Below are 19,452 nucleotides of genomic sequence, written 5' to 3'. Positions count from 1 at the left end.
ATTTCCACACCTTGTACCTTTACACAGGCCCTATTTGCCATAACATTTTAGCGCTTAAATATCAGGTACATTATTGCTCTCATTGGGACTTTTTTTTAAGAGCTTAGATAAATTACATTTCCATGAGATCTTTATATATCTAGATACTTTGGGTAAATTTGGGGATCTAATACTGGATTAGTTTAAATTATATTTTACAGATAGTTCAATATTGTACTTGTATATTAATCTTTTGTTTTCTTTTGTCTTTTGGCAGTTTGTATTACTAAATAATGGCTGATGACTCTTCAATAAATAATGGAAATGTTCCAATACTAATTCAAAATGTTTCTAAATTTGAAGAGTTACCAGTAGGTCATTTTTTATTTACATCTGAGTCAGTTTGTAGTGGCCATCCTGATAAACTTTGTGATCAAATATCAGATGCAATTCTAGATGCCTGTTTAGAACAGGATCCTCATAGTTATGTTGCATGTGAAACATGTACTAAAACAGGTTTTGTCATGGTATTTGGTGAAATTACTACAAGAGCTGTAGTAAATTTTGAAGAAGTTGTACGAAATACTGTAAAACAAATTGGCTATGATTCAGATGAAAAGGGTTTGAACTACAAAACTATGAAGGTCATAATTAATCTGGACCAGCAGAGTTATGAAATTGCTGAATGTGTTTATATTCATAAAAGAGCTGAAGATATAGGAGCTGGTGATCAGGGGATGATGTTTGGTTATGCTACTGATGAGACACCGCAATTAATGCCAATGACTCATGTTTTAGCAACTTCTATTACAAGGAAATTAGATGAAATTAGAGTAAGTAATACTCCAGTTTCAGTAAAATGGCTACGTCCTGATGGGAAAGCTCAAGTTACTGTTCAATATCAAAAAAAAGATGGGGCATTGATCCCTAGGAGAATTCATACAATTCTTATCTCTATACAACATAGCGAATATGTTAATAATGATGAAATTTATCAATTTGTTTATGAATATGTAATTAAAATTGTATGCCCACCTGAATTACTGGACTCTAAGACAAGAATTTTTATTAACCCATCAGGTAAATTTACAATTGGAGGTCCTGCTGCAGATGCTGGGTTAACAGGACGTAAAATTATAGTGGATACATATGGGGGTTGGGGAGCCCATGGTGGTGGTGCATTTAGTGGTAAAGATTCTACAAAAGTTGATAGGTCTGGGGCTTATATGGCTAGACTAGTAGCTAAGTCATTAGTTGCATCGAATTTATGTAGAAGATGCTTGGTACAGCTTTCTTATGGGATTGGAATAGCTGAACTTCTATCTCTAAATATAGAAACTTATGGAACAATTTGTAAAGGATACACAGAAAAAGACTTATTAAAGATTGTTATGCATAATTTTGATTTTCGTCCAGGTGCATTGTTGAAAAATCTTAAACTGAATGTCCCTCAATTTCAGAAGACAGCTAGTGGTGGACACTTTGGTCGCACTGATTGCAATTTTGTTTGGGAGGAACCTGTTACGTTAACATTGCAAAATATAAAAATAAATACCTAAAATATACTACTATAAATAACTAACCAATATAATTCAGGTAGTTATTATTACTCAAATAGTTTATTTAATTATTCATTTAAATTATACATTACGTGAAAGATACTCTTAATTAATATTATATTAGCCTACATTAATTATTGAATCTTATCAACCTAGATTTCTTGTAGTTCCTTATCCTTTGAATTTGTATAATAATTTTAAAAATATAACTAAAGGTTCCTTTGCATTATTTCTTTCACGTGCATGCAATCTATTTAGTAAATGATATCCCTAATATACCGTTATAATTACAATGGTAAGGCGCCCGTCTCCACATTGAGACGAATGTCAAACACTGACATTACTTTACGCTATTAATCTGTTATATATCATTATATAAGGAATTATGGAAAGAGATGGAACTACTTAATAAGGCACAAAGTTTGTTGGAGTCTTTCCCTCCAGATTATGAAGAAGCTGGCAAACTTTTTGAGATGGCATATAATACTGAACCCAAAAATAGTCTAATCTTGTCAAATTATGCAGAGTATCTGCTGTTGGTAGGAGAGATAGATCGTGCGAAAGAAATGTTGCAGACAAGCATAACTATAAACCCTTATGATGACTATATAAAGTACTTTAGTTTAGCTCAGCTACTAGATGGGGAAGAGTCAATGGATATATGGAAGAAAGGAATATGTATTCTTGATGAGAAAATGAAGAATGAAAACGATAAAGATAATATTAATAGGTTTAAGTCACAAATGTGTAGTGCTTTAACAGCTATAGCAGAGCTCTACATGACTGACTTGTGTGATCTGAGTGACGCTGAAGAACAAGTTAAATGGTGTATTGATTTGGCTCTAAGCTATGAGAAAGATAATTTTGAAACATTATGCTGCCAATTAAGCTACTTTAAAACAATAGATGATAGAGATAACAGTAAGATTTTAGTACAACATCTGAAGGATATATTATATAATAAGTTAGGTTTAAAAAGAAAAGCTGTAGACAAGTCTATAATTGTTGGTAATGCAGAGAATTGTTTAGAGAATTGTAATGACGCTAAAACTCCTGATTTCCAATTCCGTTTGAACCTTTGCAGAACACTTATTGACTTAGGTGAAACAGAATTTGCAGAAGACATATTAGATTCATTGCTAGAAGAAGATGAAGAAGATTGGCAAGTTTGGTATATTTTAGCATGGTGTTGTCTAGTTGGATCCAATATTGAAGGAGCTAAAGAAGCTGTAGAATTATGCAAAAAATTTTCTTCCAAATATATTATTGACCCTGAAGTGATTTCCCAGGTACAAGAGGATATTCATAATCTTGTAACCAATATTGAAAATCATGAAAATTACTTGAAAGGTACTAATTGATTTCGTTGCTAGAATTAGTTAAGATCTTTGTAAAGTTCAAGATTTATTACTTCATTTAGTATATAGAAGGATTCTAAATTTAAGGTTCCATAACGGAAGAACTAATAGATCTAATGCGATCAATCATAGTCCACCTTAATGCATCACCACGTCCAACGTAGAATAGTTCCCAAGCAGTCTCCTCACTAGGAGCATCTACAGCTATTCTAAATAATTCTTGAGTTGAATATTTCATTATTGGAGGAGCACTTGGGTTAGGATTATTATTTAAGTATAAAGTAGCTGGGATATTGTGGTGAATTTTTAAATTACTAACCTGTAACCCACTGTGACTCTGTTCTTGACATGTATTTATTGATATTTCCGAATTAGATACATTAGATCTAATATCTGCACTATGATCTTGGTTATCCCTCAAATCTTTCTCTTCCTTATTATTCTCTAATATTTTATCATCTAGATAGTGTAGCTTTTCAGATTTACTATCTTCATTATTTCCAAGTTTTTCATATTTAAGAGAACTACATTCTTGCTCTTTAGATTCTATTGACTCAATTGATTCCTTAGAAGAGCTTACTAAATCTGTTTTATTAAGCTGTTTTATCCATGATCTAGTATTTATATAACTTATATTCTCAAATAAAATCCAATCTAAATCCTGAATATGAGGTGAAATTACATCACAACGTTTAGATTTCATACTTGTACCGGCAGTTGGTAATGGGCAAACCTTAACAGTTCTAGAAGCATTTGTTGGAGGACAACCAAATTCACTTCGACCTACTGCAAAGAAACCATCTAAACATGGTTTACCTCTACATTGAACTGTAGGCCATGTAACAGAAAGAAATGGAATAGTAGAACTAGCTAAAATACACTCAACTAAATCTTCATATGAATAGAATTCAGATACAAACTGAGGTTTAGGAACAGGTAAAAGTTGAGTATAAGATACAATTATTTGTCCCCCTTTTTGAGCTCTATTATTCAAAATTTCAATAGCATTTTCTGGGATTCTTTTGCGTAATTCTTTCTCTAAAACTGCATTCAATCGACCAGCAGTCCCATTCTTTCTACAATCATTATATAAAGTTATACAGGCCTCCATAGCCTCATACATACTAATACCTAAACCACAACATAAAGCAGCAATAGAACCCCCAGAAGCTCCAGATAGTGGTGTTGAATCTGTAATATATCCTTGTTCTTGTAACTCTAAGATAACTCCTAGATGATATGGTATTAGTAAAGCACTTACACTAAATGAAAAACCAATAGGTATCTCAGTATTAACTGTTGGGGGTAGATTAGGGAAATCAGGTTGTAAATGCTGTTGTATATCTTGAATACCTTCTTCTATTCTAGTTGTTAAACGGTTAAATACTAATGAACTACCTTTTTGAAAATCTTCAAATGAATTTGGCCAAAATAATGATTTATTTGTTGATGATGAAGTTGAAGTTTCACTTGAAGATTGGATATCCTGATGTTGTTTGCATGATGCTCCTAAATTATCTTTAGATAGTGTTAAACAAGAATATTCATTTCTCTTCATAAACCCTAATTCAAGATTTTTCTTCTCACTGAGTTTCATATATCTGGAGAGATAGTGCTTGTGTAGCCCCAACTGCTTTTTTAGAAAACTCGAATTGCCTAAATTGCCCACTTCCTTTATTAAAATATTCTGAAATTGTCCAGTCCTTAGTCTTATTATCTTATTTCAAGATTTTTTTGAACTTTTCTAGATATTAATGTAATGACTTCTTCAAACGATCTTAAATATCCTGCACACCTTAGGGACATCCTCTAGTATTACACTAGTTAAAATCACACTTGAAGCGCCACTACAAGCAAGTAACTGGAATTACTTAAACTCCTTAACTCTCATTAAGAATCATTATATTTCTGTACAATTAAAATATATCACTTAATTATGGGGACTCTAAAAAGCGCAATTCTTATGTCTATTATGATTCAGACTATAATGGCTTTACTATGTATCCTAATTGTCTCAAAAATCCAAAATATGCTTAAAAAAAGATCTAAAAAGTATGATAAATGGAGAATAGGTATAGAGAGTTCCAACATTTCATAAAACTACCGGAGTTTATAGTAATAATTGTTTATTACAAGACTTAAGTAACTTAGAAATGTATATACTCTATATTAACCTTAGTAACTTTAATACTGAATACAACAAAAATAGTTAAAGTCCCTTATTTTTATTTTTTCAAATCTTTAATATAAATATTTCTGAATTTTTACTGGGGCAATATTATAACACTGGATTATTAATGTAAGTAGTAATCTTATGTAGGTACAAGCGCTGAATAAATTTGAAGTCTACTGGAATAGACATTTGTGGATAATAGTAAGAATACTTGAATTGATATATAAAATTATAACTGGCATTTATATTGGAAATCTTAGTATGATGAAAAAGTCGGAAGTTTTATATTCTATTATATTTATATTAATTATAGCTGTGGAATCAGATGGGTCTGTTTTGCACTGGCTATTTGGTCAGTATTTTCCAAAATATAAAGGAGTATCATTAGGAAATTCAAATAATTGCAGTCCTGTATACATTCAAATAGGTGATGATCCTCAACATATAAATACATTTATAATCTTAAAAGAAATAATTGAAATGAGTTCTTCTAAAGATCTAATTAATGTATATCCTTCATTAGAGCTTCTAGATATAATATTAGATATGAAAAATATAACTACTTATGATACTATAACAAGTCTTGATTTTTTGATATCATTAACAAAGCAAGAAATGAGTACTGATAGAAAGATTCAACGCCTATCAGATTTAAGAACTTTTTTAGACAATATGGCATTATCAAACAATAGTGAACCAGTAAAATATAAGGATTTTAAATGTAGTCAAGTTTTAGAATGTCTAGATAATTCTATTGAGAGTATGAAGAATTTGAATTTAAGTAACAGTTCAGAGTTGCTAATACTCACACAAAAAGGTAGAGACTTTTACTCAGCTCAACCATTAATCTCATGTCCTAAGAAAAATATATTTGGAGATTTGAGAACTGTTTTTAGCAAATATTACTTAATTTCAACTTTAGAGACAATGGGAGTTAATGTAACCGAAATGAACTTAAAACTTAACAATCTTGGCAATATGCTAGATATGAATTCAACTTTGGAATATAATGAGGTCAATTCTGAAATATTACAACCCCAATATAAAGATGACATTGAACTATTTTCTTTAGATTTCATTTGTACTATTGCAGATGCAACAAGATTTGTTCAACAAGCTGCAGCAGCAGGATATATAAGTAATATTTTAACACCTACTTATTTATTTTTAGAAATTTTAAAAAGAGATAAGCAAATTAATAAAGAGAATTGTTTTGTAAATAATAATTTTAAATTTAGGAGTGAGAGTGAAATTAACATTTTGGATTTTGATTCAGAAGATATAATAAGAACAGATGATTTGATAGTAAATAATACAAGTATCGAAGATTTATCTGAAAAAACTCCAGTAGTAAATCTATTTGACTATATATTAAAGTTTATTGATTCTTATAATATAACTTATTATAATGTCTTTGACAATTTACTGAATAAACATGAAGAAGTATATACTTTTGAAAAGCGTCTAGAAAATCATTTAAATAATATAAAAGTTAATAAAGTATATGAAGAGAAGCCTAGAGGACATTTTACTTCGGGATTTTTTAATGATTATTCAGATACAGTACATGAAATTTCTCAAAACGTTGTAGATATAACAGATTTAGCAAGTAAAGGTAAAATAAAACCTCTAGTTGGTCGACTAAATGAGATGGCATTAATAGAGAGGATTTTATCACGCGAAGGTAAAAGTTCAGTTATACTTATAGGTCCACCTGGTACTGGTAAGACTATTCTAGCTGAGGCTTTAGCTCAACGTATTATAGATGGTACAGTAACAAGTTCTTTACTAGGATACAAAGTATTTTCTGTAGATATTTCAAATATTCTATCTGGCTCAATCTTTCGGGGTGATTTTGAGAGAAAACTACATGATATATTGAAATTGGTTAATTATCATAACCAAAAAGTAATTTTATTCTTTGATGAAATACATATGATTATGGGTTCAGGTAAATGTTTGGATGGGGGAGCTATGGATGGTGCAAATATCTTAAAAAGTGCATTAGGTAAAGGTGAAGTAAAGATTATTGGAGCTACTACAGATGAAGAATACTTCATGTATATCAAAAAAGATAAAGCATTTGCAAGAAGATTTGAGAATGTTCATTTAGTCGAACCAAGTATAGATGAAACAAAATATTTGTTATTAGGTTTAAGAAGTAATTTTGAAAATACATATGGGGTTTTTTTTTGTGATGATGCTATTGAATATGCTGTCTTTTTGAGTGATAAATATATCGGAGATAATAACCAACCAGATAAAGCATTAGACTTATTAAATTCAGCTGCTTCTATGGTAAGATCTGATTCTTATGGTAATGGGAATATAACAAATTTAGCAAATATTTTAAAAGAAGAAATACAACAGATAGAAAGAAGCCTGAAACTATATACGGTTAATATGGATGATTTGAAATCAATTACATTTGAGAGTGAATTGAGAAAAAAACAAGGAGTTCTCAAATTAAAATATAACAGGTTAAAAATATTGATGTCCAATTTAATTTTATATATACAACAATACAGGTATTTAAGAAATAATTTGGCCCTATTTAATTTGGCATACAAGTTATATCCTATGCAGAAATACTGTCCAGTTTCTAATATATCGACTAAAATGTATGAAGAGACTACATTCTTTGAAAACCTTATTCCAAATTTTAAAAAAGATCTTAATATTAGCGAATTGAATGAGATATATCAGGAGAAATTTTTGGAATCAATTAAGGACAATTTTAATGGAGAATTTAATACACATTTATATATGAAAGATGAAGAAAATAGTGAATGTATTACTACTGAGCATCCTATTATTTTGAGACGTACCAGAGATATTGATAATTTGAAGAAAATAATAAAGAAAATCTCTATATATTCGGGATTACCTATGACACCTACAAATATTGGGGAAGTTGATGCATCCCATATTGCTTATGTAGTTTCTCAAAGAACTGAGATACCAATGGAGAGACTTATTATAGAAATTGGTTATAATACCCTAATTAATACAGCAGTGAATTTTACGGAAATTTTATCCAATTTTGTTATTGGTCAGAATGATGCTAAAGAAATGATTTCAAATATTCTAATTAGAGCCCAAGTAGGTCTAACCCCTTCTAATCGCCCAAGTGGTAGCTTTCTTTTTATAGGTCCAACAGGAGTAGGTAAAACTGCAATGGCAAAAGCTGTGGCAGCTACAATTCATTCTATCAAAGGAAAACAAGAAGATTTTTTTACTGTCACTAAATCTATTGAGTTACCATTAATTAGATTTGACATGTCTGAATTCTCTTATAGTGGAGCTATAATAAGGCTAATTGGAGGAGGCAATTTTAATGGTGAACTAATCAAAGCCGTAAATAAAAGACCTTTTAGTGTGATTCTTTTTGATGAACTTGAGAAGGCACATCCATCGGTATTTGCACTACTTTTACAAATTCTTAGTGATGGCAAATTATCTGGACCATTAGGATCTGCAGATTTTACCAAAGCTATAATTATTGCAACTTCTAATGTTGGAGCTCAACAGATTATAGAGCGTTACACTCGAAATAAAAATACTAAAGATTCAACGTCGAACAATTTATATACAGTAAATGATAATGCAGAGACAATTCCTACAGAACTTATGTATACTTTAACTAGGACATTTTCATATGAATTAATTAATAGATTTGATGCTTTGGTTACTTTCAGGCCTTTGGAAAGAGTAGAAATTATACACATTATAAGAAGTTGCTTTACAGATTTAGTCTATCAAATTAAAAAGTCTAGACAGGTTGAATTTGTAACTCTTAGCAATTCATTGTTAGTATATATTATGGAGAAAAGTTATAATAATATGTTTGGTGCTCGACCTGTCTGTAAATATGTTGAAGACAAAATCTTAACACCTATAGCAATTTTACTCCAGAATAGACAAATTGAATATGGTGATAAAATTGAAATTTGTATAAGACAATTCCGAAATTTGGAACAGTTTCATTCATCTTCAAAAAAACCTTTTGAGTTTAAGATCTGCAAAATGCAAAGTGATTCTGATCTTTGCATTCCAGATACTGAGAGGGTAATTACCCCATGAATAGATTTACTTTATTTATGTTATTTTTTAGATAATATGTAATAATTTGTTGCAATACTTGTTTATTTTTAGTGATTTCATTATAGATCTTAATAAATTCGCATGTACCTATTGCAACCTCTCCCCGCCCATTGGAGACAAAATTTACCACTGGTAGGTGAGATACCTGATTTGTGTGTACCGGTGCCGAATAGTATTCTTAAATGTGTGAGCCTGTATATAAACCCTGAATAGTCATTATAACTATAAAGAGTTATAAAGAAATAATGCAAAACTTCAAATGAATGTAATAAAGGAAGATGAAAGTATTACTAATGGGGTAGTTCCAAAAACTGCAATAGCTAAGTCTGTAATGATAGGTTTTGATTCCATGGTAAGTGAAATCAGAGATACTTTGGAGAACCAAATTCGAATAATTGAGAAGAATATTAAAGTGGAAATTGAGAGACTGGAACATGACAGAAAGTGCTTGGACGAAGAGAGACAACGCCTTTACTCTGAGATTGAAAGTATGAAAAAGACTGAATACTATAGAATTCAAATGCTAGAGAAGAAGGCTGAAGCTGATATACTTCAATCAAGAAAAGCTATTCAAAGAGAAAAACAAGAAATGCAGAGACAGCTGATGGAAGAAAAAGATAATTTCCAGAGAACACAACAAGAAATGGCTAATTATTGGTCAATGAAGGAATATGACTTAGATCAAGAAAAGGCTAAAATCGAACAAGATAAAACAAAACTCGTTGATATTGCAATATCATCTCAATCTAGTGTACAAATCAATGTAGGAGGAACTATATTTGAAGTATCTAGAAAACTATTAACAGAGAAAATGTCTAAGGGTAGTTTATTAGATAGAATATATTCTGGTCAAACATACAATATAGAGATGAAATATGATAAAAATGAGAATATTTTCTTTGATAGAGATCCTGAAATATTTAAAACTATATTGAGATTTCTTCGTGACAGTAGTGGATTACCTCCTTTACCCTCGGATCCACAAGCAAGTTTAGATTTAATGAAAGAAATGTCCTACTATGGATTAAGATTTTATGAAAATTCCTTAGTTTATGTATTTGGAGGAACAAATGGTGAAGATATCTTAAATACAGCTGAGTTACTAGTAATTAGAAGTCATGACGATGAGGATCTCTGCTGGAGCCGTACGAAATCCATGAATACTTCTAGAATGTATTCTTGTGCAGCTATTATTGAACAAAGTAATTGCTGTGTTTTTGGTGGTTATAACTCCTCTAACAAAGTTTTGGGTTGTATGGAAATATATGACCCACTCATAAATAGTTGGAGACAAGGAGCCACACTAAAAACTGCAAGAAGAAATATGGCTGGAACTAATTTCTATGATGGGAGAATAATTGCAGCTGGGGGTTTTGATGGAAGTAAAATTTTAAAGAGTGTTGAAATCTATGACTATAGAATGAGACATTGGGTACAAGGTCCTTCTTTAAATATTGCTAGGTCATCTGCTTCTTGTGTAATGTTGGATGATCATAGATTGGTGATACTTGGAGGAACAAATGGTGAGCGGTTACAATCTATAGAAATTTTTGATGTTAGAAGAAATAAATGGGATCTTCTTTCTTCTCTAGAGCTTATAGATGTTAGATCAGGATCTATAGCTTGTAATATACATGGAAAGATTGGAATTTGGGGTGGTATTGACCCATTTCATAATATCATGGATTCAGGGGAGTTGGTTAATATTGGATACTCTAAAGATCACTCATCAACTTATATAAAACCTTTTGAAGTTCCATTAATGGATGCTCAAATAGTTGAATTTAAGTTTAAGCAATATTCAGCACTTGCTACAGGAGGACAGTCTTGTGACAGTACTTTAACTGCAAGCTATTTCTATAATGCTCAACAAGATATATGGACCCAAGGCCCAAATATGAATTCTGCAAGATCAGGACATTCTATAATTTCTCTAAATATATAATCTGTAATAGAGTGTTGTATCAAATGAAGATTCAGAGCTTATAAATATTTTGAGACCATGTATCATAAGGCCTTTCTCAAGGACCACTTCTACTTATAGGCATCTAGCGGTAAAATACTTTATGTACGTCCTGTACCTTCGATGTATGTAATTATAAGCAAGAGAAAACTGACAAGTGGGGGTTGAAGTTCGGATAAAGTCTACTTAGAATTTTGTCTTGAAATGGAAATAACGACATATGACGATATAGAAACAGTTAAGTTTATTCATGGTCCAAAGTATAAGTTGAATTCGCAAAAAACGGAGATATTGGTCTGCAATGAACTTAAATATTTTGTTCTTGCTTACGGATATCAGATTAATATCTATAAAGTTGATGATATATTGGAATTAGAGAGTGGTTCTATTTATTTTAAAAGGGATTTTGAGGAGTATGATTCTAAGATAATAAAGTCATGGATAGTTGCTTCAGAATATAGCAGTATAGAGGGCCTAACCATTGATACAACTGAAACAATATTAACAGTAATAACTTCTAAAGTCATTTTATTTTATGATCTAAGCGATCTTGTGAAATGTGATCCATGGCAAATCTTGAAACATACACATATTACTGACTTAAAGTGGACACAAAAAAGTGATATCATTATAATAGACTCTGTTGGTAATTCCTTCATATATCATTATACAGAGAAATCAAATTGTTTTAAGAAAATCCAGTTGTCTCAAAGAGATGGCATAAAGTGCAGATTTATAGAAAGTTTTAACAGTGATTCTTGCAATATAGCATTTATTGTTGTTACCTCCAATCCTACTGGTTTTATTTTAATTAATAAGTTCCAATATGAAGAAATGATCAGTCATACAGAATATTTGTTTGAAATACCGGATACTTGTTATGTCACACTTAAAGATATTATAGAATCCTGTGAGAATTTCATTGATATAGACGAGGAAAAGAACTACTCTCAGTTCCAAATTTTGGCTATAAAATATTTAGATGGAGCTGAATCTTGTTCTATTGCTTTTGTTCTAGCAGGTGGCTCAAATTATATAGATGGTTATGTTTTAATAGGCTCAATTAATAAATATTGTGATTTTACTATAAATTTTTACTCGATAAACGACTTAAGTTTTGATGATATTTCTTCTCAAAACTTCGAAGCCCTTAAAGATATAAAATGTACATTAATTTGGGTTAAAGAATGGTATTTACTATTTGTTGGTTCACCCATTTTTTCACAAGTAGTTTTGTTTTCATCTAGTAAAAAGTATATTTTAAATTTTGAGTATCAAAATAAGAGTGAAGATATGTCGAATGAGTGGTATAGATTGGGAATGTGCGAAGGTTATGATCTGAATACTACAGACTTTGAAATTGGAGTATGTAACGTTGAAATTTGTAAATATATTTCTGCTTCAATTAAAGATCCAAAGGCAACTGCGGATACACAACCTATTAAGAATCCACCTGTAGTATTTATTTCACAAACAGACGGAAATATTGTAGCTCATTACATTGGTGGAAATGCTAAGTTTTCACCTCTAAAGCATAATCAACTTAATACTGTCTCTTTGATATCGTTGAATCCTATATCTCGGGATTTATTACTCTTATCAAGACATGAAGACATTACAAAGATTCCTAGTGTAGATCCTAGTAAGAAGTCAGATTTTGAGGATTCACCTAAAATTGAAAATAATAAGAAAGATTTGCCATTATTATCTAACATAGAACCTACTATAAGTCATTTTAGCTGTGAAAAAATTCATTCACTTTATGAATTGTCTTCATCCTCAACATTAGAAACAAGGAATGATAACCCTGAAACGAATATCAGTGAACTTCTAAAGCTTTATAAAGATAGTATAGAGAGTAATTTGACTGACAATAACTTTAAACAGGTAGAGGTGAGTTTTTTTAGTGTAATGGAAAGTATCGAAGACCGTATGAAATTACTTGACTCCAAAATTCAGCTTTTGTCTGATGATTATGTAGCTCAGCTATCAAATAGAGAATATAAGTCTATATTTGAGAAATATGATAGAATAATTAGTAATATTAAAGCTAAACTCCCGGATAATGAACTTTTTGATACCTTACTTAGGAAAGGTGTCGAGTTGAATGAGCAAGAGAGACAGCTTGGACAGCTTTATGCATTATTGATGAGAAAATTTACGGATGAAATGTATGATAATTTAAACAGTAGATTGATTCGTGATAAATTTAAGGGTAATGAGCTAACCTCTAACCAGTTTTCTTTATTCTTCCAGCTTAATAAAGAGGAATTAGACTTTACTTCTTTAGATGTAAATTGTACCAATACAAATAAACTTAGAGAACAAATTCTGATTACAGAAAGGCAAAGTTTAAAACTTGTATCACGAATAACGCAAGTAATTAACTTTTCAGAGAGAATCAAGGAGAGATACTCAAATTCAAGTTTAATTTTACCACCACCAGCAATGAGTAGAAACTCACATAGTACAAATGTTCAAAGGAGTTCATTGATGATTTGTCCGGATTCTGTATTTGTTGATGATTCGAGCTCTGAGGGTACAACTGATCCATTATGTGATGTAAATATCTCATCTACTGTAAATGTCAATACTAATATGAGTTCTAGAGGTAATTTTGAGAAGAGCTACAGGTTTCCTTTTATGCAGATACCTACAAGAACTAGCTGTTTGTCTGATATAATAAAAAATATTTCGACTTCAATAGGTTCAAAAGATGTTGGTTCAAGATCGGCAAAGGCACTATATAATGTTAATACTGACTTGTACTCAAATAAGAGAGTCTCATTATCAACATCAAATATGAGCAACTCATCTAGATTTTGCAATCTCAGGTTGAAACCTTTTCGCGACAATAGGACTTCTAACAGATATTTCACTATGCATACCCTAAAAGATAACACTTTTAAGGTACCACAGAAAAATATTCCATTTTTCCCAATAAAGTGGACACCCAATTCAGCGAAAGGTATTGAAGATTTTCTTAGTCCAGATAAACCTGGCTCTATTACTAGCTCCCCTAAATTTACAGAAGGAAGTAGATTGTCCTTTTTAAACCAGTCATCACAGAACTCTTCTAGTTCTATTTATGAATCTTTGGAATGTTGTATTAAAGCTTGTAATAAATACCTTGACAGTATTGAAGATCAATGTATCATTGCGAGAGGTTCTCTTGATTTTCTTAGGAGAGAAAGTTTAGGTTCAGATCTATCAACTAAATGCATGCACTTGAACTTAAATCATGATTACTCAAACTTAAATAATGAATCATACCAAAATATAATGAATGCTCAATTATTATTATTTCAGAATTCTTCAAAGCAAAGGAATATACATTATAGGCAAAAACTTGCTCTTTTGTTAAGTAGTCAGAACTATCAAAAAAGAGAGGAGAGAATTGAAGATGAAAATCTACCTTGTTTTGGTACTAAAGATATTTCAAAAAATCAAAACACTAGTGCTTCATTTAATACTGACAATAATTCAATGTTTAGAAATAATATGCTTACAAGTATGTCATTAAAATCTACACTAAATTGCTCCGAGATTCCTACGAAAGATAAACTCCATATAGATGATTTTCCAAGTAATTCAATGATATACAAAAAAGTGGAGACTCCCAACTTATTTAAAATTAATACCTTGCAAAATACCGAAGTTGAAGATTTTAAATTTTCTGCTAAGTCGGACTCTTTTGAAACTACAACACCAAAGCCACTTGAAAACCATTCTGCTATTTCATTTTCATTTAGTACTTCTAATGAAGTTGATAACACTCCAGTTTTTACTAGCAATTTCACTCTTAAAGATATAGTGAATACTGAAGTGAGTAGCAATCCAAAAGAAATATCTACTAGTCAATTACTTGGGATTGACTTAGAACAGCCATATTCTCCACCAACAGAAAAAATTCAAGATAAAGAAGTGTTAGGAACTTGTGATCATATTGACTCCAAAGATTTGACTTCAATACATGAAAATCAAGATAAACCAGAACATGAACCTTGTACTGGAGATTTGGGTTTATCCTCGCCAATAAAATTAACTACAAATACTATAAACTCAACTTCCCCTCAAGATCATCTTTTTAATTCCAATATATCTATTAAAAGTTGTGAAATTCCAACTGTTACAAAGACTAATTTGGCTGAATCATTGAACTCATGCACATCTTCTGAAATTAAGTTAAAAGATAAATCGGAGACAAGTGAATCAAATACTGAAATTTCACTTCTTAATACCTTACAATCTTCTAAACAAGATCTGTTGGACAAAACTACATCTACTTTTATATTAGATTCCTCTACACAAGACAATAAGGTGACTGAAACTTTTAATAAATCAGTTGGTTTATTTACCTCGGATCTAGAACCAAGTAACAATACACCCCTAACTAATCTAAACTTCCTTGATAAAGATAAGTCGAATCTATTGTCCAATACGACTCCATCAATTTCAAGCAATATATTTGGCTCTTCAATATCACAAATATTTCCTTTGAACACCTCTAGTACTGTGCCAATTACTTCACCTAAAGAAAATAATGGTCTACTTGATATTATAGGAGGGATACCAAAGACTGAATGCTCAGAAAATTCGATGGTACTAGGTGGGAGATTTGGAGGTTTTGGCACTATGTTTAACACTGGTCTTGCACCATCTATTTCAGGTTTTGGATCTTCACAGTTCTTATCTGGTCCATTCAGTAACAATAATTCTAGCTCACCTTCCTCTAATGAAACATCCCAATCTCTTCTCTCTTCACTAGGGCCATCACATCAAAGCTACTCCTTTGGTCTCTCATCATCTAATTTGAATTCATATACTCCCTTTACATCTGAACCATCTACTAATATACAAACTGGAGGATTTGCTTCCCTATCTTCTGAGTACCGAGGTTTCTCAGCACTTACATCACAAAATTCAGGCACTTTTGGTTCAAACTCTTCTGCAAGTCAGTTTAACTTTGCACCACCTCTTAAACCACGCCAAGTTAATAAACTTGACTAGACTAGAATTTTTTTAATTTATAAATTTGTCTATACTTTTGTCTAAAATATATGACATGCATGCATGTATGCTTTGGTGTGTGCATATACCGGTACTGATTATGCCCACTATATTTCACAGACCCTCAATTCTAGAAGCCTATAATAAGTAGCTGTATGATCTGATATTTTTATCTAATGAAGGATATTACTGATGAAGAGAGTAATACAAACATTTTCAAGGCAATAAGTGTTGAAACCTTTACTATCTTGGGATGGACTGTAGGTTCTGCACTACATTCTATATTCACTAAAAAAGCACTAAGTAAAGCTATTTCAGACGAACCAGTGAGTGCTAAACTTTCATATGGTTCTTATTTAACTATAATTCAGCTTTTAATTGCAACAATAACTGGAGTTACGATTGGATATTTTCACAGATCACTATCTAAACAAAAACAAGATTCGAACGAGGTGCCAAAGGATGAACCCTTAGTATATAATAGAAATACAGACAGTTCAATAATATCTGATAATGATTTTCTAGTCTTAAACAATGGAACAGAAAAAGAGAATAACAATGATTTGAATGCAAGTGAGTTGGAATGTTCAAAGGCACCATCTATAGTTTTAGAAATGACTTCTATATATCAAGAATTAAATAAACAATCAAATAGCTCTATTTCAAAGCATTCAAAGTTAAATAATCCTCAAGTTGAATATGAGTACAAAACTGAGCATAAATATTTTTTCTCATATTTATGTGGTAGTAATGAGATGATTCTCTCAGCTGTACTGTATGCATTTGCAAATATATGTGCTAATACTGCCTTAGGTGGTGGAAAAGTCATGCTAGTACAAATAATAAAGTGTAGTGAATTAATATTAACTGCAATTTTATCCTATATAGTATTGAAACGTAAAGTAGGGCTGAAAGAGTCAGTTGCATTTGGTATCAGTACTATTGGCATTTTTTTAGTTGTTTCATCAACTTTAAGAACTAGCAGTACTAATTCAATTGCAGTTACCTATAGTGTATTATTAGCAAGTATTGGGGCATTTACTATTTCACTGAGGAATGTAATAGTATCTTCTGCAAATAAAAATGAAAAGGCAATTGATACATTTACTTTATTGTCATTTTGGGGAATGATAACCTCCTTAATTATATTTGTTGGTATCAATACTATTTATGGTCAATCAAAGACAGAGATAGCTTTATATCCAGTAATAATCAGTGGTTGCTTTCATGCAATGTATAACTTCTCATCTTTAGCATTTCTGAAGCTAGTGGGGAGCCCTATAGTTCATGCCTATTTTAACTTAGCAAAGAGAGCAATAATTGTATTAACAGCAGAATTAATTAACTGTACTACACCTCCATCTATGCAAATATTTGGAAGCTCCTTGGCAATTCTTGGAATACACTTTTCAAAGCAATCAAAGACTAAAGATAAGCAGATTGAAAATGAGGAAACTAATAAGAAAAATAGCAAAATCATGCTTCATGAAGAAAAGCTTTATCATCAGAAAGTTAATACTGAAGAAGTTGCAAATATTGAACAAGAAGAGCCCAAATCTTGCAATAAAAATGATAAATATCCATATACGGCTTCAGTAGTACTTTCCGGGTTCTTTATAGTTATCGGTTGGCTTTTGACATATTCGTACTCTTGTACAGGACCACCAATGGAAACTTATTCTAAAATGGTAAGTTAAATTTTAGGTCCTTATATATATGAGAGACCAAAAAATATTGATTTTATCTATCATTGTGAGCTTGTTTATTTGGTGCAGAGATGAAATATTGTTTAATTACATTTATAGGATTCAATTATTTTGAGTTCCCTGAATACCACAACACAAACCACAAAACCAAATATTAATGAACAAATAAATCAAAATATTGATGTAATTCGTGTTGTGCATGAGTATTACATGGAAAAACTTAATGACGAAGATTTTAAAATAAGGCGATTAATAGATTCTGATAGGGACTGGTTCAAAAAAAATAAAGATTTACTCATATTAATTTCACAATATCGGCCAATACTACTTTCCGAATCAATGAAAAATTATAAATCAATTGAAGATAATATTAGGGCACAAGGAAATATTTTAATGATTATACTTGAAGAAATTCTTAAAGATTTTAAGTATGGTATGGTATTTGGATTAGCTGATCATGAAAATAAAGGAGATGCTGCTATCAACTGGGCTCAGTATCGAGTTTTGGAACATTTTGGTATTAATATAGTATACTATTGTACCTCCAATAAGGGTCACAAGAACTGCGACCTCAATGAGTCACTTAGAATAGCAGAAAAATTACAACCACCCCCAATAATTATTTTAACTGGAGGAGGTAACCTTGGTAACTTATGGCCAGTATACGAAGACGAACGTCAACATATATTAAACCAATTTCAAAATTTTAATTTAATAATATTCCCTCAATCAATTGCTTTATCTAATTTAGCAGCTAAAAATCAATTTCAAAAGCTGCTACTTTATCCAAATTTAAAAATATTGATCAGAGATTTTTATTCATTCTCATTTCTAAGTTCACAATTAAATATTGACAATGGTAATTCAAATCTCCCAAAAATATACCTTACTCCTGATATAGTTACATCACTAGCTTTTATTAAAAAGAATAACCCTGGGACTGAAATACAAGATCATAAAAAAATTTCACCAAGCTGGGATATTTTATGGATCAGTAGACAGGATAGAGAAAAGAATCTCAAAACCGACTTAGACAATGAAATCCTGAAGTTTGTTCATGAAAACAATGAGGAAAATGAGAACATATATGCTGGATTGGCTAACAAACAACTAAAAACAAGTATTCATGTAGATGATTGGATCAAATACTCACCAACCCCATACTTTGGTGGAATTAAGAAAGGAAGGAACATATTATTATCAAAAGTGAACGCTATTCAACATAATAAACCAGCTAAAACTCAGAGTAGTCCAAGTTTTGACTTTAGAAAAAGCAATGAAGCTACATTTGACGAATTTTCATATGGAGTTTCACTGCAGAGATTCTGCAGAGGATTAGAATTTATTTATCAAGGTAAGGTACTAATTTCTGACAGACTTCATGGTCATATATTAGCACTTTTATCAAATATGAAACATGTTTTACTGGATACAAAGTATAATAAGATCTCAAACTATTACAAAACTTGGACATATTCAATTAAAGATGAAATTTTAATTGCCGATTCAAATAACAATGCTTTACAACTTGCTAGTAAGCTAGTGATTAACAATGAAGATTTAAATCTTGATTTATACTACAATGAATGTTGAAATATTA

The 19,452-nt window shown here is 30.9% G+C and overlaps 7 protein-coding genes across 7 annotated transcripts; 6 read left to right on the top strand and 1 right to left on the bottom strand.

The window, feature by feature from the left end:
- Nucleotides 1-272: 272 nt before the first annotated feature.
- On the top strand, nucleotides 273-1,538 carry cand_030790 (S-adenosylmethionine synthetase family protein; the record flags this gene model as incomplete). The annotated part of the gene is made up of 1 exon (XM_067213305.1): nucleotides 273-1,538. The coding sequence occupies one exon, from the start codon at nucleotides 273-275 to the stop codon at nucleotides 1,536-1,538; it is 1,266 nt and encodes a 421-aa protein (XP_067067495.1).
- Nucleotides 1,539-1,933: 395 nt separating this feature from the next.
- On the top strand, nucleotides 1,934-2,899 carry cand_030780 (uncharacterized protein; the record flags this gene model as incomplete). The annotated part of the gene is made up of 1 exon (XM_067213304.1): nucleotides 1,934-2,899. One exon carries the CDS (start codon nucleotides 1,934-1,936, stop codon nucleotides 2,897-2,899), a length of 966 nt encoding a protein of 321 aa, XP_067067494.1.
- Nucleotides 2,900-2,978: 79 nt separating this feature from the next.
- Nucleotides 2,979-4,493, bottom strand: cand_030770 (uncharacterized protein; the record flags this gene model as incomplete). The annotated part of the gene is made up of 1 exon (XM_067213303.1): nucleotides 2,979-4,493. One exon carries the CDS (start codon nucleotides 4,491-4,493, stop codon nucleotides 2,979-2,981), a length of 1,515 nt encoding a protein of 504 aa, XP_067067493.1.
- Nucleotides 4,494-5,330: 837 nt separating this feature from the next.
- cand_030760 (chaperone clpb family protein) lies at nucleotides 5,331-9,152 on the top strand (the record flags this gene model as incomplete). The annotated part of the gene is made up of 1 exon (XM_067213302.1): nucleotides 5,331-9,152. The coding sequence occupies one exon, from the start codon at nucleotides 5,331-5,333 to the stop codon at nucleotides 9,150-9,152; it is 3,822 nt and encodes a 1,273-aa protein (XP_067067492.1).
- Nucleotides 9,153-9,432: 280 nt separating this feature from the next.
- On the top strand, nucleotides 9,433-11,118 carry cand_030750 (kelch motif family protein; the record flags this gene model as incomplete). Its single annotated transcript, XM_067213301.1, has 1 exon — nucleotides 9,433-11,118. One exon carries the CDS (start codon nucleotides 9,433-9,435, stop codon nucleotides 11,116-11,118), a length of 1,686 nt encoding a protein of 561 aa, XP_067067491.1.
- A 222-nt stretch (nucleotides 11,119-11,340) lies between these two features.
- Nucleotides 11,341-16,146, top strand: cand_030740 (uncharacterized protein; the record flags this gene model as incomplete). The annotated part of the gene is made up of 1 exon (XM_067213300.1): nucleotides 11,341-16,146. The coding sequence occupies one exon, from the start codon at nucleotides 11,341-11,343 to the stop codon at nucleotides 16,144-16,146; it is 4,806 nt and encodes a 1,601-aa protein (XP_067067490.1).
- Nucleotides 16,147-16,322: 176 nt separating this feature from the next.
- cand_030730 (uncharacterized protein) lies at nucleotides 16,323-19,445 on the top strand (the record flags this gene model as incomplete). The annotated part of the gene is made up of 2 exons (XM_067213299.1): nucleotides 16,323-17,834; nucleotides 17,952-19,445. 2 exons carry the CDS (start codon nucleotides 16,323-16,325, stop codon nucleotides 19,443-19,445), a joined length of 3,006 nt encoding a protein of 1,001 aa, XP_067067489.1.
- Between the last annotated feature and the right edge of the window lie 7 nt (nucleotides 19,446-19,452).

The sequence above is a fragment of the Cryptosporidium andersoni genome (genome assembly GCF_001865355.1).
Source record: "Cryptosporidium andersoni isolate 30847 chromosome Unknown contig_15, whole genome shotgun sequence".
NCBI classification, from domain to species: Eukaryota; Apicomplexa; class Conoidasida; order Eucoccidiorida; family Cryptosporidiidae; genus Cryptosporidium; species Cryptosporidium andersoni.
This window is presented reverse-complemented; position numbering and strand designations above follow the sequence as displayed.